General features: G+C 44.6%; 2 protein-coding genes across 3 annotated transcripts in view; one reads left to right on the top strand and one right to left on the bottom strand.

Moving 5' to 3' along the window:
* The first annotated feature begins 1,550 nt into the window (after nucleotides 1–1,550).
* LOC133420434 (E3 ubiquitin-protein ligase TRIM21-like) lies at nucleotides 1,551–4,082 on the top strand. The gene has a single exon (XM_061710128.1). It carries the CDS (start codon nucleotides 1,551–1,553, stop codon nucleotides 4,080–4,082), a length of 2,532 nt encoding a protein of 843 aa, XP_061566112.1.
* A 4,156-nt stretch (nucleotides 4,083–8,238) lies between these two features.
* LOC133420559 (voltage-gated potassium channel subunit beta-3-like) overlaps nucleotides 8,239–18,995 on the bottom strand; it is a 56,599-nt gene continuing 45,842 nt past the window's right edge. For both annotated transcript variants that reach the window (XM_061710255.1, XM_061710256.1), the window contains exons 13-14: nucleotides 14,027–14,115; nucleotides 8,239–9,509 (exon numbers count right to left, since the gene is read on the bottom strand). In XM_061710255.1, coding sequence (XP_061566239.1) covers nucleotides 9,417–9,509; nucleotides 14,027–14,115 — 182 coding nt within the window. In that variant the 3' untranslated portion in view covers nucleotides 8,239–9,416. The remainder of the gene's footprint in view (nucleotides 9,510–14,026; nucleotides 14,116–18,995) is intronic.

Genomic DNA, 18,995 nt, shown 5'->3' with positions numbered 1-18,995 from the left:
AACAATAGTAAAAATAATGACTGCATTATTTTCACAGAAAACAACAGCTTCCAGCAGCTTCATTGCAACAGAAACGGGACCAGACTGGAACAGAAGCACCGTTGACAGCACCAGCAGCACAACCTGACCACACTCCTCCTGCTCCACCACTGCACCACATCTTCCAAAGGTTTACAGGCTTTCATCCACAAGTTTCTACATTCACAAATTAGAGATATAACATTAATGTCATTCAAGTCAGGTCATCTTTATTTATACAGAACCAAATCACAACCAATGCCCTCTCAGGACACGTCAAGAATGCAGGTCAACTCGCTCCAAATGAGTCCAATTAATACAAAACCAATAAAATAATCCTTGCTTCAGTAAGGAAAACAACAAGTACTCAAATACAACAATTTCAGTTTTATCTGAATGGAGAAAGTTTAGAGTCCTCCAGGTCTTCATGTCTTTAAGACATGCTTTTAGTCTGTCCAAATGGTTAGTGTCCCCCGGTTTCATGGTCAGGTATAGCTGCGTATCGCCAGTATAGATATAGACATTAATGACATGCTGTCTAATAATATTACCCAATGGAAGCAACTATAAGGAGAAAAAAAATGAGAAATATGGCTTATAGGCTTCTGGCCTGTCATTGCTGGTACAGTACCTCTGAGTATTTAAAAAAAACTATAAGGAGAAAAGAACCGGTCCAAAAACTGTGGCTTTGTTAAGTCTGGTACGTGAAGATGACTCTTCGTTTATGTTAAACTGGAATCTATCAGATTAATATGACTGAAACCAGTTAAATCCAAATTTTTTAAATCTCAGTAACATGTTCGCGTCTCTTTAGTGAAATGTTGGGATCAAATACAGAACTGAGGTCCACCCGGACAAACACAGATTCACGTCCACCATCAGAGGACAAACACGAGTCCACGAAGGAGCAGCGGCTCGACTCCGAGCTCCTCCCGAGTGACCAAGCTTGTATTTGCGATCTTGTCCTTTCGGTCACTACCCAAAGTTCATGACCATAGGTGAGGGTAGGTGCGTAGATTGACCGGTAAATCGAGAGCTTCGCCTTTCGACTCAGCTCCTTCTTCACCATCGACCGCATAACTACGGACGCTGAGCCGATCCGTCTGTCAATCTCACGCTCCATCTTTTCCTCACTCATGAGCAAGACCCCGAGATATTTAAACTCCTCCACTTGAGGCTATGCCTAGAAATACTGTCCATGTAAAGTATAAACAGAACTGGTGTCAAAGGGCAGCCCTGCTGAAGTCCAACATGCACTGGGAACAAGTCTGATTTACTGCTGGCAATGCGAACTCCTACTCTGATCATCAGCCTGACTTCATCCCTTACTTATGGTGTCACCACCAGGTTTGGGGGTTGCCAAAACCTTTTTAGAAAAGGGTCTAAAATGTCTAAACTTGATACATTGGTACCAATAGTTAGACAAATTTCACACATTTTCTCCCTATTTTATTATCGATGTTGATGTTGTTGAACAAGTTCATGAAGTCATCACCATCTTCTGTTTGTTCCTCAGTCACATGAAAACCAGCATGTCGGCAGCCGCCTGTCTGCTGACTGAGGACGAGCTCCTCTGTGCCATCTGTCTGGACGTCTTCACACTTCCAGTCACCTTGCCATGTGGACACAACTACTGCAGAGGCTGTATCATGCAACAGTGGGAGGCCAGCAGTAATTGTCAGTGCCCCCTGTGCCAAGAGAGGTTTGATGTGCGACCTCCACTGAGGATCAATAATTCCATCGCTGATATGGCAGCCCGGTTCAAGCAGACAGCAGCAATACCCAGAAGTAGAAACAGCTGGAGTGTCCCTGCCATGAACAGAGATGCCATGTATGAACCCATCAATGCTGGTAGCAGTATTAGTAACAACAGTAGTCGCACTAGAAGACTCATCAGTAGCTTTAACAGCATCACCAGTGGAATTAGTGACAACAGCGGCCGCACTGGCAGCTCCGCCAGTAGCATTTACAGCAATGGTTTCAGTTATCTTAGCAGCAACCGTAGCAGTAACATTAACAGCAGCGTCAGTAGCATTGACAGCAACAGGGATAGCATTGGCGACAACAGCAATCGCATCAACAGCATTGTAAGTAGCATTAGCAGCAACAGTCAGGCTGTTAGCAATAGTGGCAGTAGCATTAGCAGCAACCGTAGCAGTAACATTAGCAGCAGCATCAGTAGTATTGACAGTAACACCAGTGGAATTAGAGACAACAGCGGCCGCACTGGCAGCTCCGTCAGTAGCCTTTTAAGCAATGGTTTCAGTTATCTTAGCAGCTACAGCAGTAACATTAGCAGCAGCATCAGTAGCATTGACAGTAACACCAGTGGAATTAGAGACAACAGCGGCCGCACTGGCAGCTCCGTCAGTAGCCTTTTAAGCAATGGTTTCAGTTATCTTAGCAGCTACAGCAGTAACATTAGCAGCAACATCAGTAGCATTGACAGCAACAGGGGTAGCATTGGTGACAACAGCAGTCGCATCAACAGCATTGTAAGTAGCATTAGCAGCAACCGTGGTGGTGTTAGCAGTAATGGCAGTAGAGTTAGCAGCAACCGTGGTGGTGTTAGCAGTAGGCCTGACGGTAGTGGGGTTGCCAGCAGCAGTAACATCAATGGCAGCGAGTCGCAGCACCAAGTCGCCGGACTGGGAGATATTCCCTGCGATGAATGCATTGGAACAAAGATGAAGGCAGTGAAGTCTTGCCTCCAGTGTCTCACCTGCTATTGTGAGACCCACGTGAAGCCTCACAACACCACAATGGTTTTGAAGGCCCATACGCTGCTGGACCCCATTGAAAACCTGGGATCCAGGATGTGCTCGAAGCACAAGAAGGCACTGGAGCTGTTCTGTAAGACAGACAACAGCAGCATCTGCATGAACTGCAAAGTGTTAGAACACGAAAAACACACATGTGTTTCTATGGAAGAAGAATGCAAACACAGGAAGGGCATACTGGGACAGACGGATTTTACGTTGCACCAGATGATCGAAGAGAGGCGAACAAAGATCCAGCAGCTGAGACGAGCAGCACAGCTGAATAAAGAGACTGCAGAAGGCCAGACGGTGGTGGGGAATCAGGTCATTACGGGTCTGCAGAGCCTGCTTTCTAAAGGTCTGGAAAAACTGGTGCAATCAGTTGAAGAGAAGTTGAATTTGACGGTTAGCCTCACTGAAAGCCTGATAAAAGAACTGGGACATGAAGTCTTAAAACTGATGCAGAGGAGCGCTGATGTGCAGCAGCTCTCAGGCTCTGATGACTACTTTCTCGTTGTCCAAAGCTTCTCTGCCACCAGCAACATCCCGGCCATGAGGAACTGGTCCGAGGTCAGCGTCCAGCAGCCCCTGTATGAGCTTATGGTGAGGCAGGCTGTAGCGGAAGCTGTGGAAAATCTGGAAAGCACCTTCAGAACGGAGAAGAAGAAGCTCCTGGAAGAAGAACTGAGAAGGATGCACCAGTTTGAGGTGGACCTAGTTCTGGATTCTCAAACGGCGTCTCCCTGGATCGTCCTGTCTGCCGATGGAAAACAAGCGCATCAGAGTGACATGAAGAAGAATCTGGCCTGCAACGCAGAGAGATTTTATCCAGAAGGTGGAGTCCTGGCCAAGCAGAGCTTCCAGTCTGGGAGGTTCTACTTCGAGGTCCAGGTCCAGGGGCTCATGAGATGGGATTTAGGAGTGGTCAAAGAGTCGGTCAACAGGAGGAAGAAGGTCACAAGGAGCACTGAGGCGAGCCACTGGATTCTGAGTGTGAGAAAGGGCAGTGAGATGAGAGCACGGTGCAGCCATGACATTCCCCTCAGCGAAACGTGGAATCCTCCGAGAGTCGGGGTGTTTGTGGATTATGACCTAGGTCTGGTGTCCTTTTATGATATTGAAGCTGCCAAGCTCATCTACGCCTTTAGTGACTGCTCTTTTATAGAAAGACTTTACCCGTTCTTCAATCCGGGTCAGGCTAGTACCAACTCTGCCAACCTCATCATCTGCCCCACCCAATGCCCGAGGATAAGGTTGGGCACCCAACCCCGGACCTGTCATGAGCCCTGTCACTCCACCTGTTGACCCTCTATCCAATTAGCTCCACCTGCCCCTACTCTGCTCTGATTTACCTGCCAGCTGCACTGCATTCTCCACTTAACCTCTCCCAGTATTTAAAGCCCTGTCTTTCAGCTCTCCCTTGTCAGATCGTCTGCAAACCTGCACCGGAACCCTGCCTGTCTGCTTGTCTCTCTGACTCCCATATGTGACCCGGACTTGGATTCCACCCCAACTCTGATCTCCTGCCCCGGTAATGTTGACCTGCCTTCTGCCCCCGACTACGATTTCTGCTTTGCCCTCGACTGCACTACTGCTCCGTTTTCACCTGTTCTGTTGTGTGTGTGTTTCCCCCAGGACTGCCCGGATCCTCCAGCTCCCGTGATCGCTGCCGGGGGAGCACACACACACAGACCCCCTGAACCCCCTGGACCCCCTGGGACCCCCTGAACCCCCTGGACCCCCTGAAGCCCTCATTCACTCCCAACTTCCCTTTCCCCTGAAGGATTAATAAACCTTCTTGTGTGACGCAATTGTGGTCCTCTGGTCGTCTGTCTGAATCGTGACAGGACCTAGAACATGCTGCCAGAAAAGTTTGGACTGACAGTCCATCCTTCCAAAATGGAGAAGGGGTCTCATCGAGATTGTATGTTAAACTCCACTTAAAAACAGCTGGAGTCAAACCATCAACCGTCCAAAGAAAAACCAACATCTGTGATAATTACCTCCATAAACAATTTTAATTGACTAACTTTATGGAGATCAGAAGATATAAAGGAATCGTCCTAGTAACAATAGTACTCATTTAAAAGCACTGATCTCAGAGAGTAGAAGTACTCTGGTACACTGAACAAACGCCTGCTGATAAAGTAATTCCGGAAAGCTTTGAAATTGAACTAGAAATAGCTTTATTTGTCATTGGGCCAGCGTCCCGACACAACGACATTCCATTCATTGTAAATATCAAACGTAAAAGAACTTTATCAAGATTGGTTCCACTTTGGATGAATCTGCCGATTTAAACTTTTATTAATTCTCAAATCTGATGGATTCAGTACCGATCTTCTCTCGTCTGATTTATGTCTGACTTGGCAATAAATCCTTTTCTGATTCTGATTCTAATCTTCAACATGTCTAAATGAAGATCTGGGTCACATGACCATGTTCTGGATATTTCTGAAGAGTTCATGTTCCTGAAGAGTTCATGCTCCAGGTGTTCCTGCAGAGGTTAAGCTCCAGATGTTCCTGTACAGTTCATGCTCCAGATGTTCCTGTACAGTTCATGCTCCAGATGTTCCTGTACAGTTCAAGCTCCAGATGTTCCTGTAGAGTTCATGCTCCAGATATTCCTAAAGAGTTAAACTGTGTTCCTGTATCTTGCAGGGACTCAAAGGAACAGAGTCAAAGCTTTAGTCTTTGGAAACTTGAGAAAAACTTTAAATGGTTGTGATTAGGAAAACTACAACAAATACAAATATGACAAATACCGATCTAGTAGTAGTAAAGCAATTTTTTTATAGTTTTTTTCTTACAACACAGTAAGAGATTTTGTTCACTGTTTTATTTCCACCACGTTTAACATGTTTTTGAGTTCATGTCTGACTTCAGTCTTCAGCTAAAACATTGTTTAGTTTTATAGAATCATGTTTATTTGTAAATTTGTGTAAAAAAAAAAAAAGAAATTAAAGGTCACGGCAGAATGCTTGATTGAGTATACGGGACATTCTGATGTGGAAATGAATTTCTTGCCTGAGCTCTGAAGATTCTGTTTCTGTACTTTAGTCTCAATTATTGAAATTAAGAGTGTGTTTAATGATGTTTTTTAAGAACGTCTGCTGTCAGGCTCACTTGACTGTGGGTCAGACAGTTTTGTCTTCTGGATTGTTTAACTCTCAATAAAACGTCATATTTTCACTTGTTTGTCCTTTTTTGTTTGAAAACAGTAGAGCTATCAGATAAACATGACGTTAAAGTCTAGCGTTTCCTGAGAAGCCAACAGCGCCCCCTATGATCAGGATCATTTTCAGTTACTGCAATTTTAATTACTAATTATGATAAACATGTGTGTGTGTGAATTCAACTAAATTCTGGGGGGGTGGATGGATGGATGGACGGACGGACGGATGGACAGTAGAGGTGGGTGCAATTCATCGATGTGTCGATGCATCGCGATGCGTCGACTATTAAGAATCGATTATTAAAAAAAAAAAAAAAAATTTAAGTTATCCTATCCAGATTCCAGACTGAATAAGCTGCTGAATCATTTCATTTTCAAGAATGCACATTTCTTATTGTTCACTTGAAATATGGCAGATATGTTTACACTAAGTTCATATCTGGTTTACTTGAATTAATGAACTCATTAAATCCAGGGCTTGACCGTTTTCAGTGTTTTCCGCCAATAGAGGGCGCTCTCATGCAAGTGCAGCTTTCCCTGGTCAAAGTTAAGTAAGTCAAAGAGCAAATGTTTACATAGTCATAAAATAAATTATTTTGTGTCTTTGAAAAATACATGTCAAATGTTCAAAAAACCTTGTTATTTACTTAATGAGTGTTGTTAGAGGAACTGAGTTAATTGATTGGCTATTTATTTACAAATGTAGCCACAGATGAAGACAAAATCCATCTTGTATGGAAAAAAGCATTAAAAATCACAATAATCGAAGAATCGTGGCACCAATAATCGAATCGAATCGACAATCGTTATAATCGAAGAATCGAAGAATCGAAGCTCCAATAATCGAAATCGAATCGAATCGTGAGGTACCCTTGTTTGCACACCCCTAATGGACAGATAAATCTTTGTTAGGAACTTTTAATGATGTGCTTAATGAGTGATCAGCAGAAGTTGATGGATCAATCCGAGGACAGGAAATAAAAAATGACAAACGACCATCAGAATAAAGTTCTTTAATGCATAATTTCTTCAAATTCACACTGTTTCTGTAAGTGTTGCCTTGAATGACTGGTTTCTGGGATCAGATTGATCCGTCTGACGTGTCCCTGGACATGTTGGACCTGTTCTTTACTCTATGCCCATCCAGACAGGTCAACGAGCAGACAGGATCATTTTCAACAGGTGTATTGCTGCTTTCAATTATGTTTTACAGTTGTAACATCAGTATCCCAGCTGCTGCAGTTCAGATTCACACTGGTTCATTTGTATTCATTTATTCATTCATACTGCGTTCATCACAGACCGTTACACATTGTAACTGTCTTATTTGCACCTGAATCCTTCTTCGGTGACTCTTGGTTGGTGTGAGGAGGAGGAGGAGGAGGAGGAGGAGGAGGAGGAGGAGGAGGAGGAGGAGGAGGAGGAGGAGGACGACGACAATGACGAGGAGGAGCCCCTCCTACTGAAGGGCCCCTGACCCTCAGGTGAGCACCTCTGAGGTAAAAATATTCCCTAAACACGGACACAGTCATTAAATATACGGTATATATTTCACAGTAAATGTCGGTGCAATACTATACAGTATACAGTACAGTTAGAGCTGTTACCGTGACAACAGCATCCGTCACCATGGTGATATTGCCTACAGATGTTCTGACAGCTGTCAACATTAGTGTAAAAACGAAAAGCTTTTATTTTGAAACACAAAAGACAACGACTGTGTGTTGAAAAGCTGCGGAAGACCATTAATGTCAAAAAAGAGGTACTTTAAAAAAAAAGGTAAGGAAAAGCTGTGAAAGATTTAACTAAAATTAGACTGCAGCTAAAGTAAGATGCACAGATAAGGCTAATTCTTCTCTAAATGCCTTTTTCATGAACAGAAAGAAATTTAAAGCGATAGCCTCGATCAGCAATCATCCGAGTCCAAGCAGAAATATCTTCACGGTCCTCGAGCAACCCGGTTAGTTAAAGTACACCTGACCTCACACCCTCAAATCTGATTTGCACACAACGCTTAACTTCTTTCAATCAACGTTCTGACAACATTTCATCAGCATTCTTAGAATAATCATTAATTGTTGATTGATTGGTGATTGATGGGTGAACGGTGACTCCACCTCAACAGAAGAGATGAACGCATTACCGCCTGTTTTTGTCTCCATCGCTGAGATGATATCAAACCATGTTAAACCAGCACAGTCGATACGTACACATCACTAATGCTGTCATGACTTCCGAGCTGTGAATGAGAAACAAGATATCATCATTCATATTAAAAGAAAATGGGTTTTGTTGCATCACTGTTGTTGGTCTGGAAGGATCAGAGTACCACGTTCAGCTGAGGACAGACCGCTGGCGTTGAACGAAGACAGCTCTGCAGCTCCTCCAGCTCAGGGAGTCTGGATTCACGGAGGATCAAGACCTACAGCGAGTCACCCGCGAGACGGGAGACACCAGCAGCGGCCTGCTAGTCCTCGTTTTAGCCAGGCACCAACCATGCAACCTCTGGTCTGATGGCCAGGCCAAAGTAAAATGCATTGCAGACCACTAGGGTCCTGATCCAGCCCTGCAGTTCCTCTACTGACCACTAGGGTCTGGATCCAGACCTGCAGTTCCTCTACTGACCACTAGGGTCTGGATCCAGACTTGCAGGTCCTGCAAGTCCTCTACCAACCAGTAGTGTGATGATCAGCTGATGACATCACTCAGACGGCAGGTCCACGTCCTCTGCTGGATAAATCCAAGTGCTGATCCTATTTTAGCTGAAAGAATAATTTGCGTGAAACAAAAACATGTGAAAGATGTGTAGTTTTGAACACGTCCATCGTGCAGCAGTTCACACCATCTGTATTCAGCAAATAAAACACATCTTTTACTTTCACTAAATAACTAAAAATCAACATATCTTAACCATTCAAAGTTAAACTTTAGAGACATTTATCATCACAAACTGTTTTTACTGTAACTGACTTTGCTTTTATTAGATTAGAGCTTTATTTAGATTAGAGCTATCTAGTTGTTGTACGTATGTGAGTAAATATTTGAGCTTCAACTGAATCAATGAACCGATCACTTTCTTTGTGATAGACAGATAAATATAACCGTGCACTTAGTTCTTCAAGTTTTTGGCTTAAATGGGCTTCCATACTCCTGAATTACTGGGTCCAAACTTCACAAACAACAAACCTTAAATGTGTTGTGCTCATATTATCGACATGAACTTATGAACTGATAACTGTATCGATTACTGCAACTACACATTGAGGCTCCGCGCGGCGTCTTCAGGTTAATACAAGAATAAATATTTGTGTTATACTGCTGATTATTAAGTCCTTGTGTCCGAGGTCTCTGTGACGACGAGGTGTCCAAGTGAAGAATAAGTCCCGTTTCTACGCCACGTGTTTCTCCTTTTCCTCTCCCGTCCTTCTGTCGTCTAATTAAATGCTTTAAATAAAGGTTTCTTTTCAGCTCCTCCTTCCCTCCTTCTTGCTTCGTGGCTTGTTGCCGAGCAGTGCGTCCATCTCTGAGATGAGGGGTGGAGTCAGCTGAGTCAGCACCTGAGAGACAGAAGGGGGCGGGGTTAACGAGGTTAACGAGGTCTAACGGCTGTGACACCCTGCTCCAGCAGCCTTGGACTGATGAAGATGGGTTAAACGCTGACCTCTGGACGGTCTCAGAAACCTGATCCTACCTGAAACTGCAGCTACTGCAGCTGCTCCGTCTTCCAACATCCGCTGTTTGAGGCGAGGAGGCGGGACTGGCGTCCTAAATTCTGACCAATGGAAGATTGCTCTGCTGCTACCCGATTACACAAATTACATCTGAATACCGCGTTGTTATAGTGACGGCCCCAGTTAGTCTCTGTGGCAGTTCCGTCCACCAGGACCGGTGGGATACTATGGAAGAGTTGACAGTGGCCCTGTCCCAATACTCCCACTACCCCTAGTTTTCAGCCCTACCCCTACATTTTGCGCGTTCCCGTGAGGGTAGTGGTGTCCCAATTCCTCTTTACACCTAGGTGTAGTGAAGAAAACTAGTGTAGTGGCTATGAATCTGTCCCTACGGATCGAGTGTTTTCCGATGCTCACTAGCTGAACTAGGGTCAGAAAAATTTCCCAGAATGCTTTTCGCCGTTATTTGCGGACTGAATCCAAAAAAAAAAACATGGCGGATATTTCTTATTTTTTAGTGAATAAAATCAATATTTTGAGTTAGTTTCTGCATAAAAATGCGTTTTGATTACATTTCTAGCGAGAAATATATATTTTACTTTCATAATATTCACTCAGTGAATGTACATATTCACTTGTTTGCCCGTTGTTGCGAAGACCATGCCAGAATAAAGGCTGATTTATGGTTCCGCGTAACACCAACGCAGAGCCTACGGTGTAGGTTACGTACCCTACGCCGTAGGCTCTGCGTCGATTTAACGCAGAACCATAAATCAGCTCCCGAGCAGGCAGGCAGGCAGAAATCCCGACATTTTCGGAGCAAATTTCTTAACTTAATAAAGTGGCATATTAACAGCGCTACAGCTGAAATTAAAACAGCTTTTGGCTCTCAGCTTCCTGATTTTAGGGGTGGTGCTGAAAGTAGGAGTAGTGGGAGTATTGGGACAGGGCCCTGGGAAGATTTCAAGTGCCCTAAAATCTGTGGCTTCTTTTTTAGGGGTAGTGGTAGTGAGGGAGGGCTAGTGGAAGAAAGTAAGGGGTGTATTGGGATTGGCCCTTAGATTGATCTACTACGTGCTCCTCCCTCCTCCAGTCAGCAGTGCAACACTCTCTTTATCTTCTCCCCTCACTGACTGGGAGGAACCAAGACTCACTGGTACCAGTCCTACTACCTACCTGGACACAGCTCCTTCAAACCTACTCCAAGCCCTAGCTCCACCAGTTGTCCCAGCATTGAGGAGCAGAATAAGTTCTTGACTCGGACACATGTCCATCAGCCTTCGAACAAGCGACGGTGCAGCTGTTACAAAGCCCACCCAACCCTGCTCTGGTTGAGAACTATCGCCCGGTTTCCCTGGTCTTCTCAAGCTCATGGAACAAGCAAGTTCTAAACAGGTAAATAAATACCCTTTTGATATAAACCAGTCTGGTTTCAGACAGGAACATCCAACTAGAACGTCTCTGCTGTCCGTGACAGAAACACCAAGAACAGCAAGAGCAGCGGGTCAATCTTCTGTGTTCATCCTTCGTGACCTTCTGCTGACCTTGATACAGTTGAACACAGCATACTGCTATCTATATTCTCAAACTTTGACTTCTCAGGATCAGCATATTCTTGGTTCTGTTCCTACTGCACCAGGTGGTCCTTTAGAGTGTCATGGTGGGGAACACATCTTCATTACATCATCTCTCCACAGGGGTACTCCGAGGCTCTGTACTTGGACTCCTTCTCTTTGCCATATACACCACCTCTCTGGACCAGATTATTCACATCACTGCTGCGCAGATGATACACAACTCTACCTTCACTCCCACCTACGACCCCACAATCTCTGTGTGAGAATAATCAAAGATTTGAGGGTTGTCCTTATGAAACGATATGAAGAATCAGAATCAGGATTAGAAAACTGCCTGTTTATTCTCGTGACATTCTTTGACACACGCAGCAGGTTAAAACTGCTGACTTCCTGGTTGGTCAAATGGACCATTGTTTTTAGGTGCATCAGTTTCAAGACCCCCATCACATGCTCTAAACAGATAACAGGGCAGCCACTTCCTTGGAGATACTCAGGGGGGTCGACTGACAGCCGTCTCATTGTCTTTAAGGGTTAGTTGACCATCTCATGACAACAAAACCCCCTTGACCATTTCTTAAAAGGATGTCTGTTGCTCTGCACACCACAGATAAGTTACTTACTAACTGAAAAGTCATAAGGTGTGCCTTTTCAACCATCATCTGATGCCATGTCTGTTTGACCATCTGTTTCTTCTAATTGTTCATTGTTTACCAAATATGGTTTTTCCTGTCATCCTTGCTGAATAAAATGCGCCAGACTGCAGGGAGATTTTGGAAGAAGGCCTGACGAGCTCTAAGAGGAGGGTCGAATCTCACCGAGCTTCACTGACCTGTCTGCATGGATGAAGAATCAGCAAGGATCAGCTTCAACTTAACCCATCTAGCACTGAAGTCCTGGTTATCCCTGGTAATCCCCATCATTAATTCAGCCTCCATATGGACATAAATATCACTATAAATATCTACTACTGTCACTCCCACGAAGGTTACAAAGAACCTGGGTGTCATGTTCGATGAGCAGTTATCTTCTTCTGACCATGTTGCCTTGGTGTTCCAGTCCTGCTGCTTTGCTTAATAAAACATACGACCGTATCTGACACAAGACGCAGCTCAACTCCTGGTACAGGTCATGGTTATATCTCGCCTCCATTACTGCAACGTCCTCCTAGACGTCCTTCCAGCTCGTGTGATCAATGTGCTACAAAACAATCCAGAATGCTGCAGCGCCTCCGGTCTCAGGTCAACCCAGACAGACACACATCTCACCTCTGATCACTGACAACTGTGCGCCACCGCCCACCCAGCCCCTGCACCATGGAGACAACAACCAGTTCCTGGCCAGCATGGATCCTAAACCCACAGACCAGCTCCTGTGGCTGCTCATCCAGATCAACAAGACAGCTCCTCAGGTAACCTGGTCTTCCCTGCCATGATTGTCCTCTTGTTAAGGTGGATGAGGTGGTCCATGTGGACAGCAAGACATCCCCTTATTCCTGCCCAGGAGGGAAGTATAGTAGTCCAGTAAGGATGCGAGGGGGTATTGCAACAGGAGATGGTGGAGTCAGCCTGCAAACAGTCTCCAGCAGTACCAGGTTTTTGGTAGAGCATCATAGATAGATATCAGGTGTTTGCATGGGGATATTCTCAAATACCCAGCTGTCCCAGTGGACTTAATATTTGAGGGCACAATCATAGGATCAGAGCTGCGGTTAGGTCCCGCCTTGCGCACCTACTGATCTTTGCTTACCGACTGGCAAGGTCTTGATGAACTGGTGGACAGGCATGTGGAGGTGTGGTCATGAACTATAGCTGCATGTGGTTTGAGTGAATTTTACCCCTTTTCCACCAAACCGGTTCCAGAGCTGGTCCTGGGCCAGTGCTGGGGCTGGTTCACAACTCGTTGAACTAACCCTAACCCTAACCCTAACCAGCTGAGAACCGCATTGATTTTTCATAGCGATAATAACTGAGTCAAATTCCATGTCTTGTTTGACCTGACTTGGCCAAATAAACATGATTCTGATTCTGATTCTGATAGCTTGGGGTTAAGGGGAGTCACGTCATTAGGCTGCTGCAAACGTCAGTTACGTCGTTGTGTTTGCATTGGCGCAATAATTGAAGCAACAACAACGTATATTCTCTAATACGGACTTGGTCCGAGTAGCACCCTCCGTGGACCACATCACAAAAAGACAGGTTGTCTCCTGTTCAGACTATTGCTGCTTTGCTATATCCATATTAATTTGTCGCTAATAGGAAAATCGGGTCGTCTCACAATCTTGCTATTAATAACTCCGCCCCCTTTACTTACGTAAGCGGTTCTTTTCACTAGGCCATCAAAGAGTTGGTGCTACCTTGGAACCGTTCTTTGTCAGTAGGAACAGAAAGCCTGGCTACAAACTCAGCACTGGCCCAGAATCAGCCCTGGAACCAGTTTAGTGAAAAGGGGGTATATAATGCCCAGGGATGCTGAGAGGGATGAATACCCCCTTACAGTTTCTGTAATCCATCATGCTGACGCTTTCCTCCTCCAACACTGCTCTATACTCAGACCTGCAATGTTTTGCTAACATACAGTATGCACAATCTTCCATTATTAGAGGAGATGTGATGCCGGGACCAGTTCTAAAAACACCTATTTGCTGGTGCGGAAAAGCAGACGGGAAATTGTTTTCCTATCAGCTCTCTAGAAGAGAAAGATAATAAATGAGTTTATTGGTCTGGCAATCTGGGGGAACCACTGGTGAGTAGCCCCTCCTGTTCCCCAGGGTAGTGTTTGAACAGGTTATTTCAGGAGGAACTGAAGAAGAGGTCAGCAGAGCATTACCTGGATAGAACCGAGGTTTTCCAGCAGCTGCTCCGTGTTAGAGACTCCGAGCAGAACCGAGCTGACGCCTTCGCTCCGAAGACACCACGCTGGAAAACAGACACGCAGTTATCAGCGAGGAGCAACCTCAGGTTCTGAACACAGAAGCCAGTCCATTTGTTCCAGTCCATGTGTTCATGGCTTTTTTATATACTATTAGACTATCTTTTAAATTCAATTCAATTTTATTTATATAGCGTCTAATACAACAGAAGTTGTCTCTAGGATCTTGCCAGATACCAGAACATGACCCCCGAGCAATGATTACATAAACATAACATAAACAATAGCATGTAAAAACTCCCCTAGTGGGAGAAAAACCTTAAGCCAAACAGTGCCAAGAAAAACTCCCCTTTAGGAGGGAAGAAACCTGGACCAGGACCTGGATCATAAGGGGGGGCCCTCCTGCTGAAGACCAGCTGGGCAGAGCAGGAAAAGAGAGAACAGACAGAGAGAATGAAGAACAGAGAAAGGAGAGACACAATGACCAACTGGTGCGATACAGGGATGACACACACAAGGGCGAAACTTTCATTTCAGAGGTGGGGGGGACACAAGTAGGAACGGCAAATTTGTGCGTGTAGCTGTAGCGTGGATGTGCAGTGGCTTTGTAAGACTATGTGTGTGTGAATGTGAACAATCAAACAATTTTAATATGCATTTACTTTTTTAGAAATTTTACATTTTTTTTTTTTGCCCGTTTTGGGAAAATGCTGGGTCTGCATTCTTGGCCAGACTTGATTTTTCATTTTCAAAAGCTTGGGAACAGAAAAAACATAGGATTCCGTTGACTCCTCCTTGTTTATAATGTTGAGCCAAGGAAATTCACAGTATGACTTCTCTTGATCTTAAGGTTTTGTTGCTGAGATGCTGTTCTACAATCACTTTTGGGCTAACATGTTTGGGTTCCTGCCTGCCTGCACCTCTTCACTTGTGCCTGTCTCCACATATTTCTCCTATGAAATATGAAAATAGATCATGTTCATTTCTTCCTTTCCTTATAAACAAACCAAAATCACCTAACCATTTACAACATATTAACCTACCTGCATTACAGTGCTGCTGCTTTCCCCTGTCTCTCTCTGAGTTTGAGCCTGTGGTGTAAGTCCACCATTACAGTTAGTGAAGTAACAGCAGAGGGAAAATGTGCTTTCCATACTCTATACAACACACATAACCTGAGGTGGGTAGTACTCAGTTACATTTGCTTGAGTAAGGTTTTGGATAAATTGTGCTTTTAAGAGTAGTTTTAATGCAAAGTTGTTTTTACTTTTACTGGAGTAATATTGTTCTAAAGTAACAATACTAATAGCAAAAATTGATTTTAAACTGAGCTGCCGCCTCCTCTTCATTTCTGCGCCGCGTCCTGGCTGTCTGTCTGTGAGGGCTGATTTATGGTTCTGCGTTAATCGACGCAGAACCTACGTCGTAGGGTTACGGCGTACGCGGCGACGCGCACTGTACGGTGCGCATCGCCGCGTAACCTACGCCGTAGGCTCTGCGTCGATTTAACGCGGAACCATAAATCAGCCTTGAGCAGCAGTGAGGGGAAAGCGGAGGGAGGAGGGGGAGCCGTGCCGTCAGTACCTTAGCACTGGGTGTCTTGATGATTCGCAATTACAGGCTGAGCCTACCGTTAGTTTTTAAACTATAAAAAGTGGGGGGGACAAAAACATGATTTTGAAAAGTGGGGGGAGACTAACTATTATAGTCTTGTTCTATAACTGCAGCTATGACTAGTGGCCCTAACACACTAGAGTTTACACTAACTAGAGGCTTTACTACCAGTAAACCTGCACTCTGAGAACGGAGAGCTCTGTTAAAAACATAAGGTACTATCAGGTCTTGCAAATATCATGGAGCTAAGCTGTTTTGGGCTTTATACGCAAGTAATAACATTTTGAATTGGATTTTTTACGGGGACCAATGGAGCGAGGCTAACACTGGAGAGATGTGGTCTCTCTTGCTGATTCCTGTCAGCACTAGCGCTGCTGAATTTTGGATCATCTGGAGGATATTAAGGGAATTACTTGGACATCCTGCTAATAACACATTACAATAATCTAGTCTAGAAGATTCAAAGGCATGAACTAGTTTTTCTGCATCACTTTGTGAGAGGATGTTCCTAATCTTTGCAATATTACGCCATATTATGCCTGGCTATAATTGACCCAAGTGGTAACATGTACAATGAGAAGAGGATAGGGCCAAGAATAGATCCTTGTGGGACTCCACATGAAAGAGAGGAAGAGGACAGGTCACCAACCATGAAAGAGAAGGTTCTACTAGATAAGTATGATGTAAACCATTTCAATGCAGCGGCATGGATACCAACATAATTGTTTAAATGAGACAAGATGACTGCGTGGTCCACTGTGTCAAAGGCTGCTGTCAAATCAAGCAGAATGACATGGACAGACTTGATGGGAGCTAATGCTACTTAGCATCAGAGGTAACTAGGCTATCTTAAAGTAGCTAACTTGCGGTGACCAAGGTAAAGTAGGTGCACTCTTTTGAGCTGTCGGGCTGGTGTTCTCCACCCTCAGTGACATCACAAAAGGATGTGTCCAGTTCTCTATAATAGTCAACGTTCATCATGCGAAAGAGCGAATCTCAACATAATTAACATTTAAGACCAACCAACAGGAAGAAAGACTGAAGCATCATGGGAAAGCACAAAGGAAGGGAATTTGTCAGTGCATGCTGGGAGTCTAACCGACACAGTCTCTAGCTGCGTCTGAAAATCCATTCTTCCACCCTAATGAGTAGCAAAAACAGTATGTGAGATTTTTTAGAGCGTCCGAAACATTAGTACGCACACATTAGTATGCTCTATCCATACTCATTCCGGAGAAATTTATTAGTGTGGATTGATGGACACTAGCTAAGCATAAACTTCCCACAATGCAATGCAGCGGTTTTTGGTTGCTAAGTGCTCGTGCAGATACTTAACATCCAACAAAAATGGAGGATAACGTTACCGGTACCAAGCAAAGCTGCAGCAGCAGCAGCACCATCACGCTACCATTCAAATGTGAGTAATTAGGTGTGGGTAAGAATAAAAAGAATTAAAGCTGCAAGCAGCGATGAACGGGCCCTCGCACTCACGGCCACCGCCCCCATAAGCATATCAGAAATGACACCACCCACGACTTCCTATGTCAAACCATTCAAAAGATATAGCAGAAAAAAGGGACAACCAATCAGAAGAAGGGGCGGGGCTAATTCAGGCCAATGAAGGTCAAGGACTCCATACAGAATCTGATGACACCACCCACGACTCTCTATGTCAAACCATTCAAAAGTTATAGCAGAAAATCGGGACAACCAATCAGAAAAAGGGGCGGGGCTAATTTTCACCAATTATGGTCAAGGACTCAATACCGAGTCCCATGACACCACCCATGACTCTTTATGTCAAACCTTTCAAAAGTTATGCCAGAGAGGAGTATTCTAGGGGGCGCTGTTGAGCCGTTAGGCCACGCCCATTAATGCAAACCATGAAATATCAAATTTATCGCCAGGCCTGCCTTGCATGCAAAATTTGGTGACTTTTGGAGAACTATCAAATATGGACCAATCAGATGAAGGGGGGCACGCTTTTTGGCGTCTAGCGTCGCCACGGTAACACTTTTGAAAGAGAAAAGTAATGCGCGTAGTCTCAAGATGAAGACGCACATTTTGATGTACAACACACCTGGGTGCACGTTACGGTTCGGGCCGTATTAATTGCCGAAAGAATGGCATAAATTGCACCAAAATTACACAATTAATTCAAAATGGCCGACTTCCTGTTCGGTTTTGGCCATGGCGCCAAGAGACTTTTCTTTAAGTTGTGACATGATACAGGTGTGTACCGATTTTCGTGCATGTACGGCAAACCGTATTGTGGGGCTTGAGGGACAAAGTTTTCCGGGGGGCGCTGTTGAGCCATTTTGCCACGCCCATTAATACAAACCATGAAATATCAAATTTATCGCCAGGCCTGCCTTGCATGCAAAATTTGGTGACTTTTGGGGAACTATCAAATATGGACCAATCAGATGAAGGGGGGCGCGCTTTTTGGCGTCTAGTGTCGCCACGGTAACACTTTTGAAAGAGAAAAGTAATGCGCGTAGTCTCAGGATGGAGACGCACATTTTGATGTATAACACATCTGGGTGCACGTTACGGTTCGGGCCGTATTAATTCTCGAAGGAATGGCTCATATTGCTCCAAAATTACGCGATTAATTCAGAATGTTCAAAATGGCCGACTTCCTGTTCGGTTTCGGCCATGGCGCCAAGAGACTTTTCTTTAAGTTGCGACATGATACAGGTGTGTACCGATTTTCGTTCATGTACGTCAAACCGTATTATGGGGCTTGAGGCGCAAAGTTTTTTCTGTCTGAACCAACCAGATGAAGGGTGGGCGCGCTTTTTGGCGTCTAGCGTCGCCACGGTAACGCTTTTGAAAGAGAAAAGTAATGCGTGGTGTCGCAGGATGGAGACGCACGTTTTGATGTATAACACACTTGGCGGCACGTTACGGTTCGGGCCGTATTAACTGCCGAAGGAATGGCATAAATTGCGCCAAAGGGACACGATTAATTCAAAATGGCTGACTTCCTGTTCGGTTTCGGCCATGTCGCCAAGAGACTTTTCTTTAAGTTGTGTACTGATACAGGTGTGTACCGATTTTCGTGCATGTACGTCAAACCGTATTGTGGGGCTTGAGGCACAAAGTTTTCCGGGGGGCGCTGTTGAGCCATTTTGACACGCCCATTAATGTAAACCATTAAATATCAAATTTTTCGCCAGGCCTGACTTGCATGCAAAATTTGGTGACTTTTTGGGCACGTTTAGGGGGGCAAAAAGGCCCTCCTTTCGTCAGAAGAAAGAAAGAAAGAAAGAAAAATTCCTACAGATACAATAGGGCCTTCGCACTGAAG

The sequence above is a fragment of the Cololabis saira genome, chromosome 20 (genome assembly GCF_033807715.1).
Source record: "Cololabis saira isolate AMF1-May2022 chromosome 20, fColSai1.1, whole genome shotgun sequence".
NCBI lineage: Eukaryota > Metazoa > Chordata > Actinopteri > Beloniformes > Belonidae > Cololabis > Cololabis saira.
Note: the sequence above shows the minus strand (reverse complement) of the source record. Positions and strands in the feature narration are given on the sequence as shown.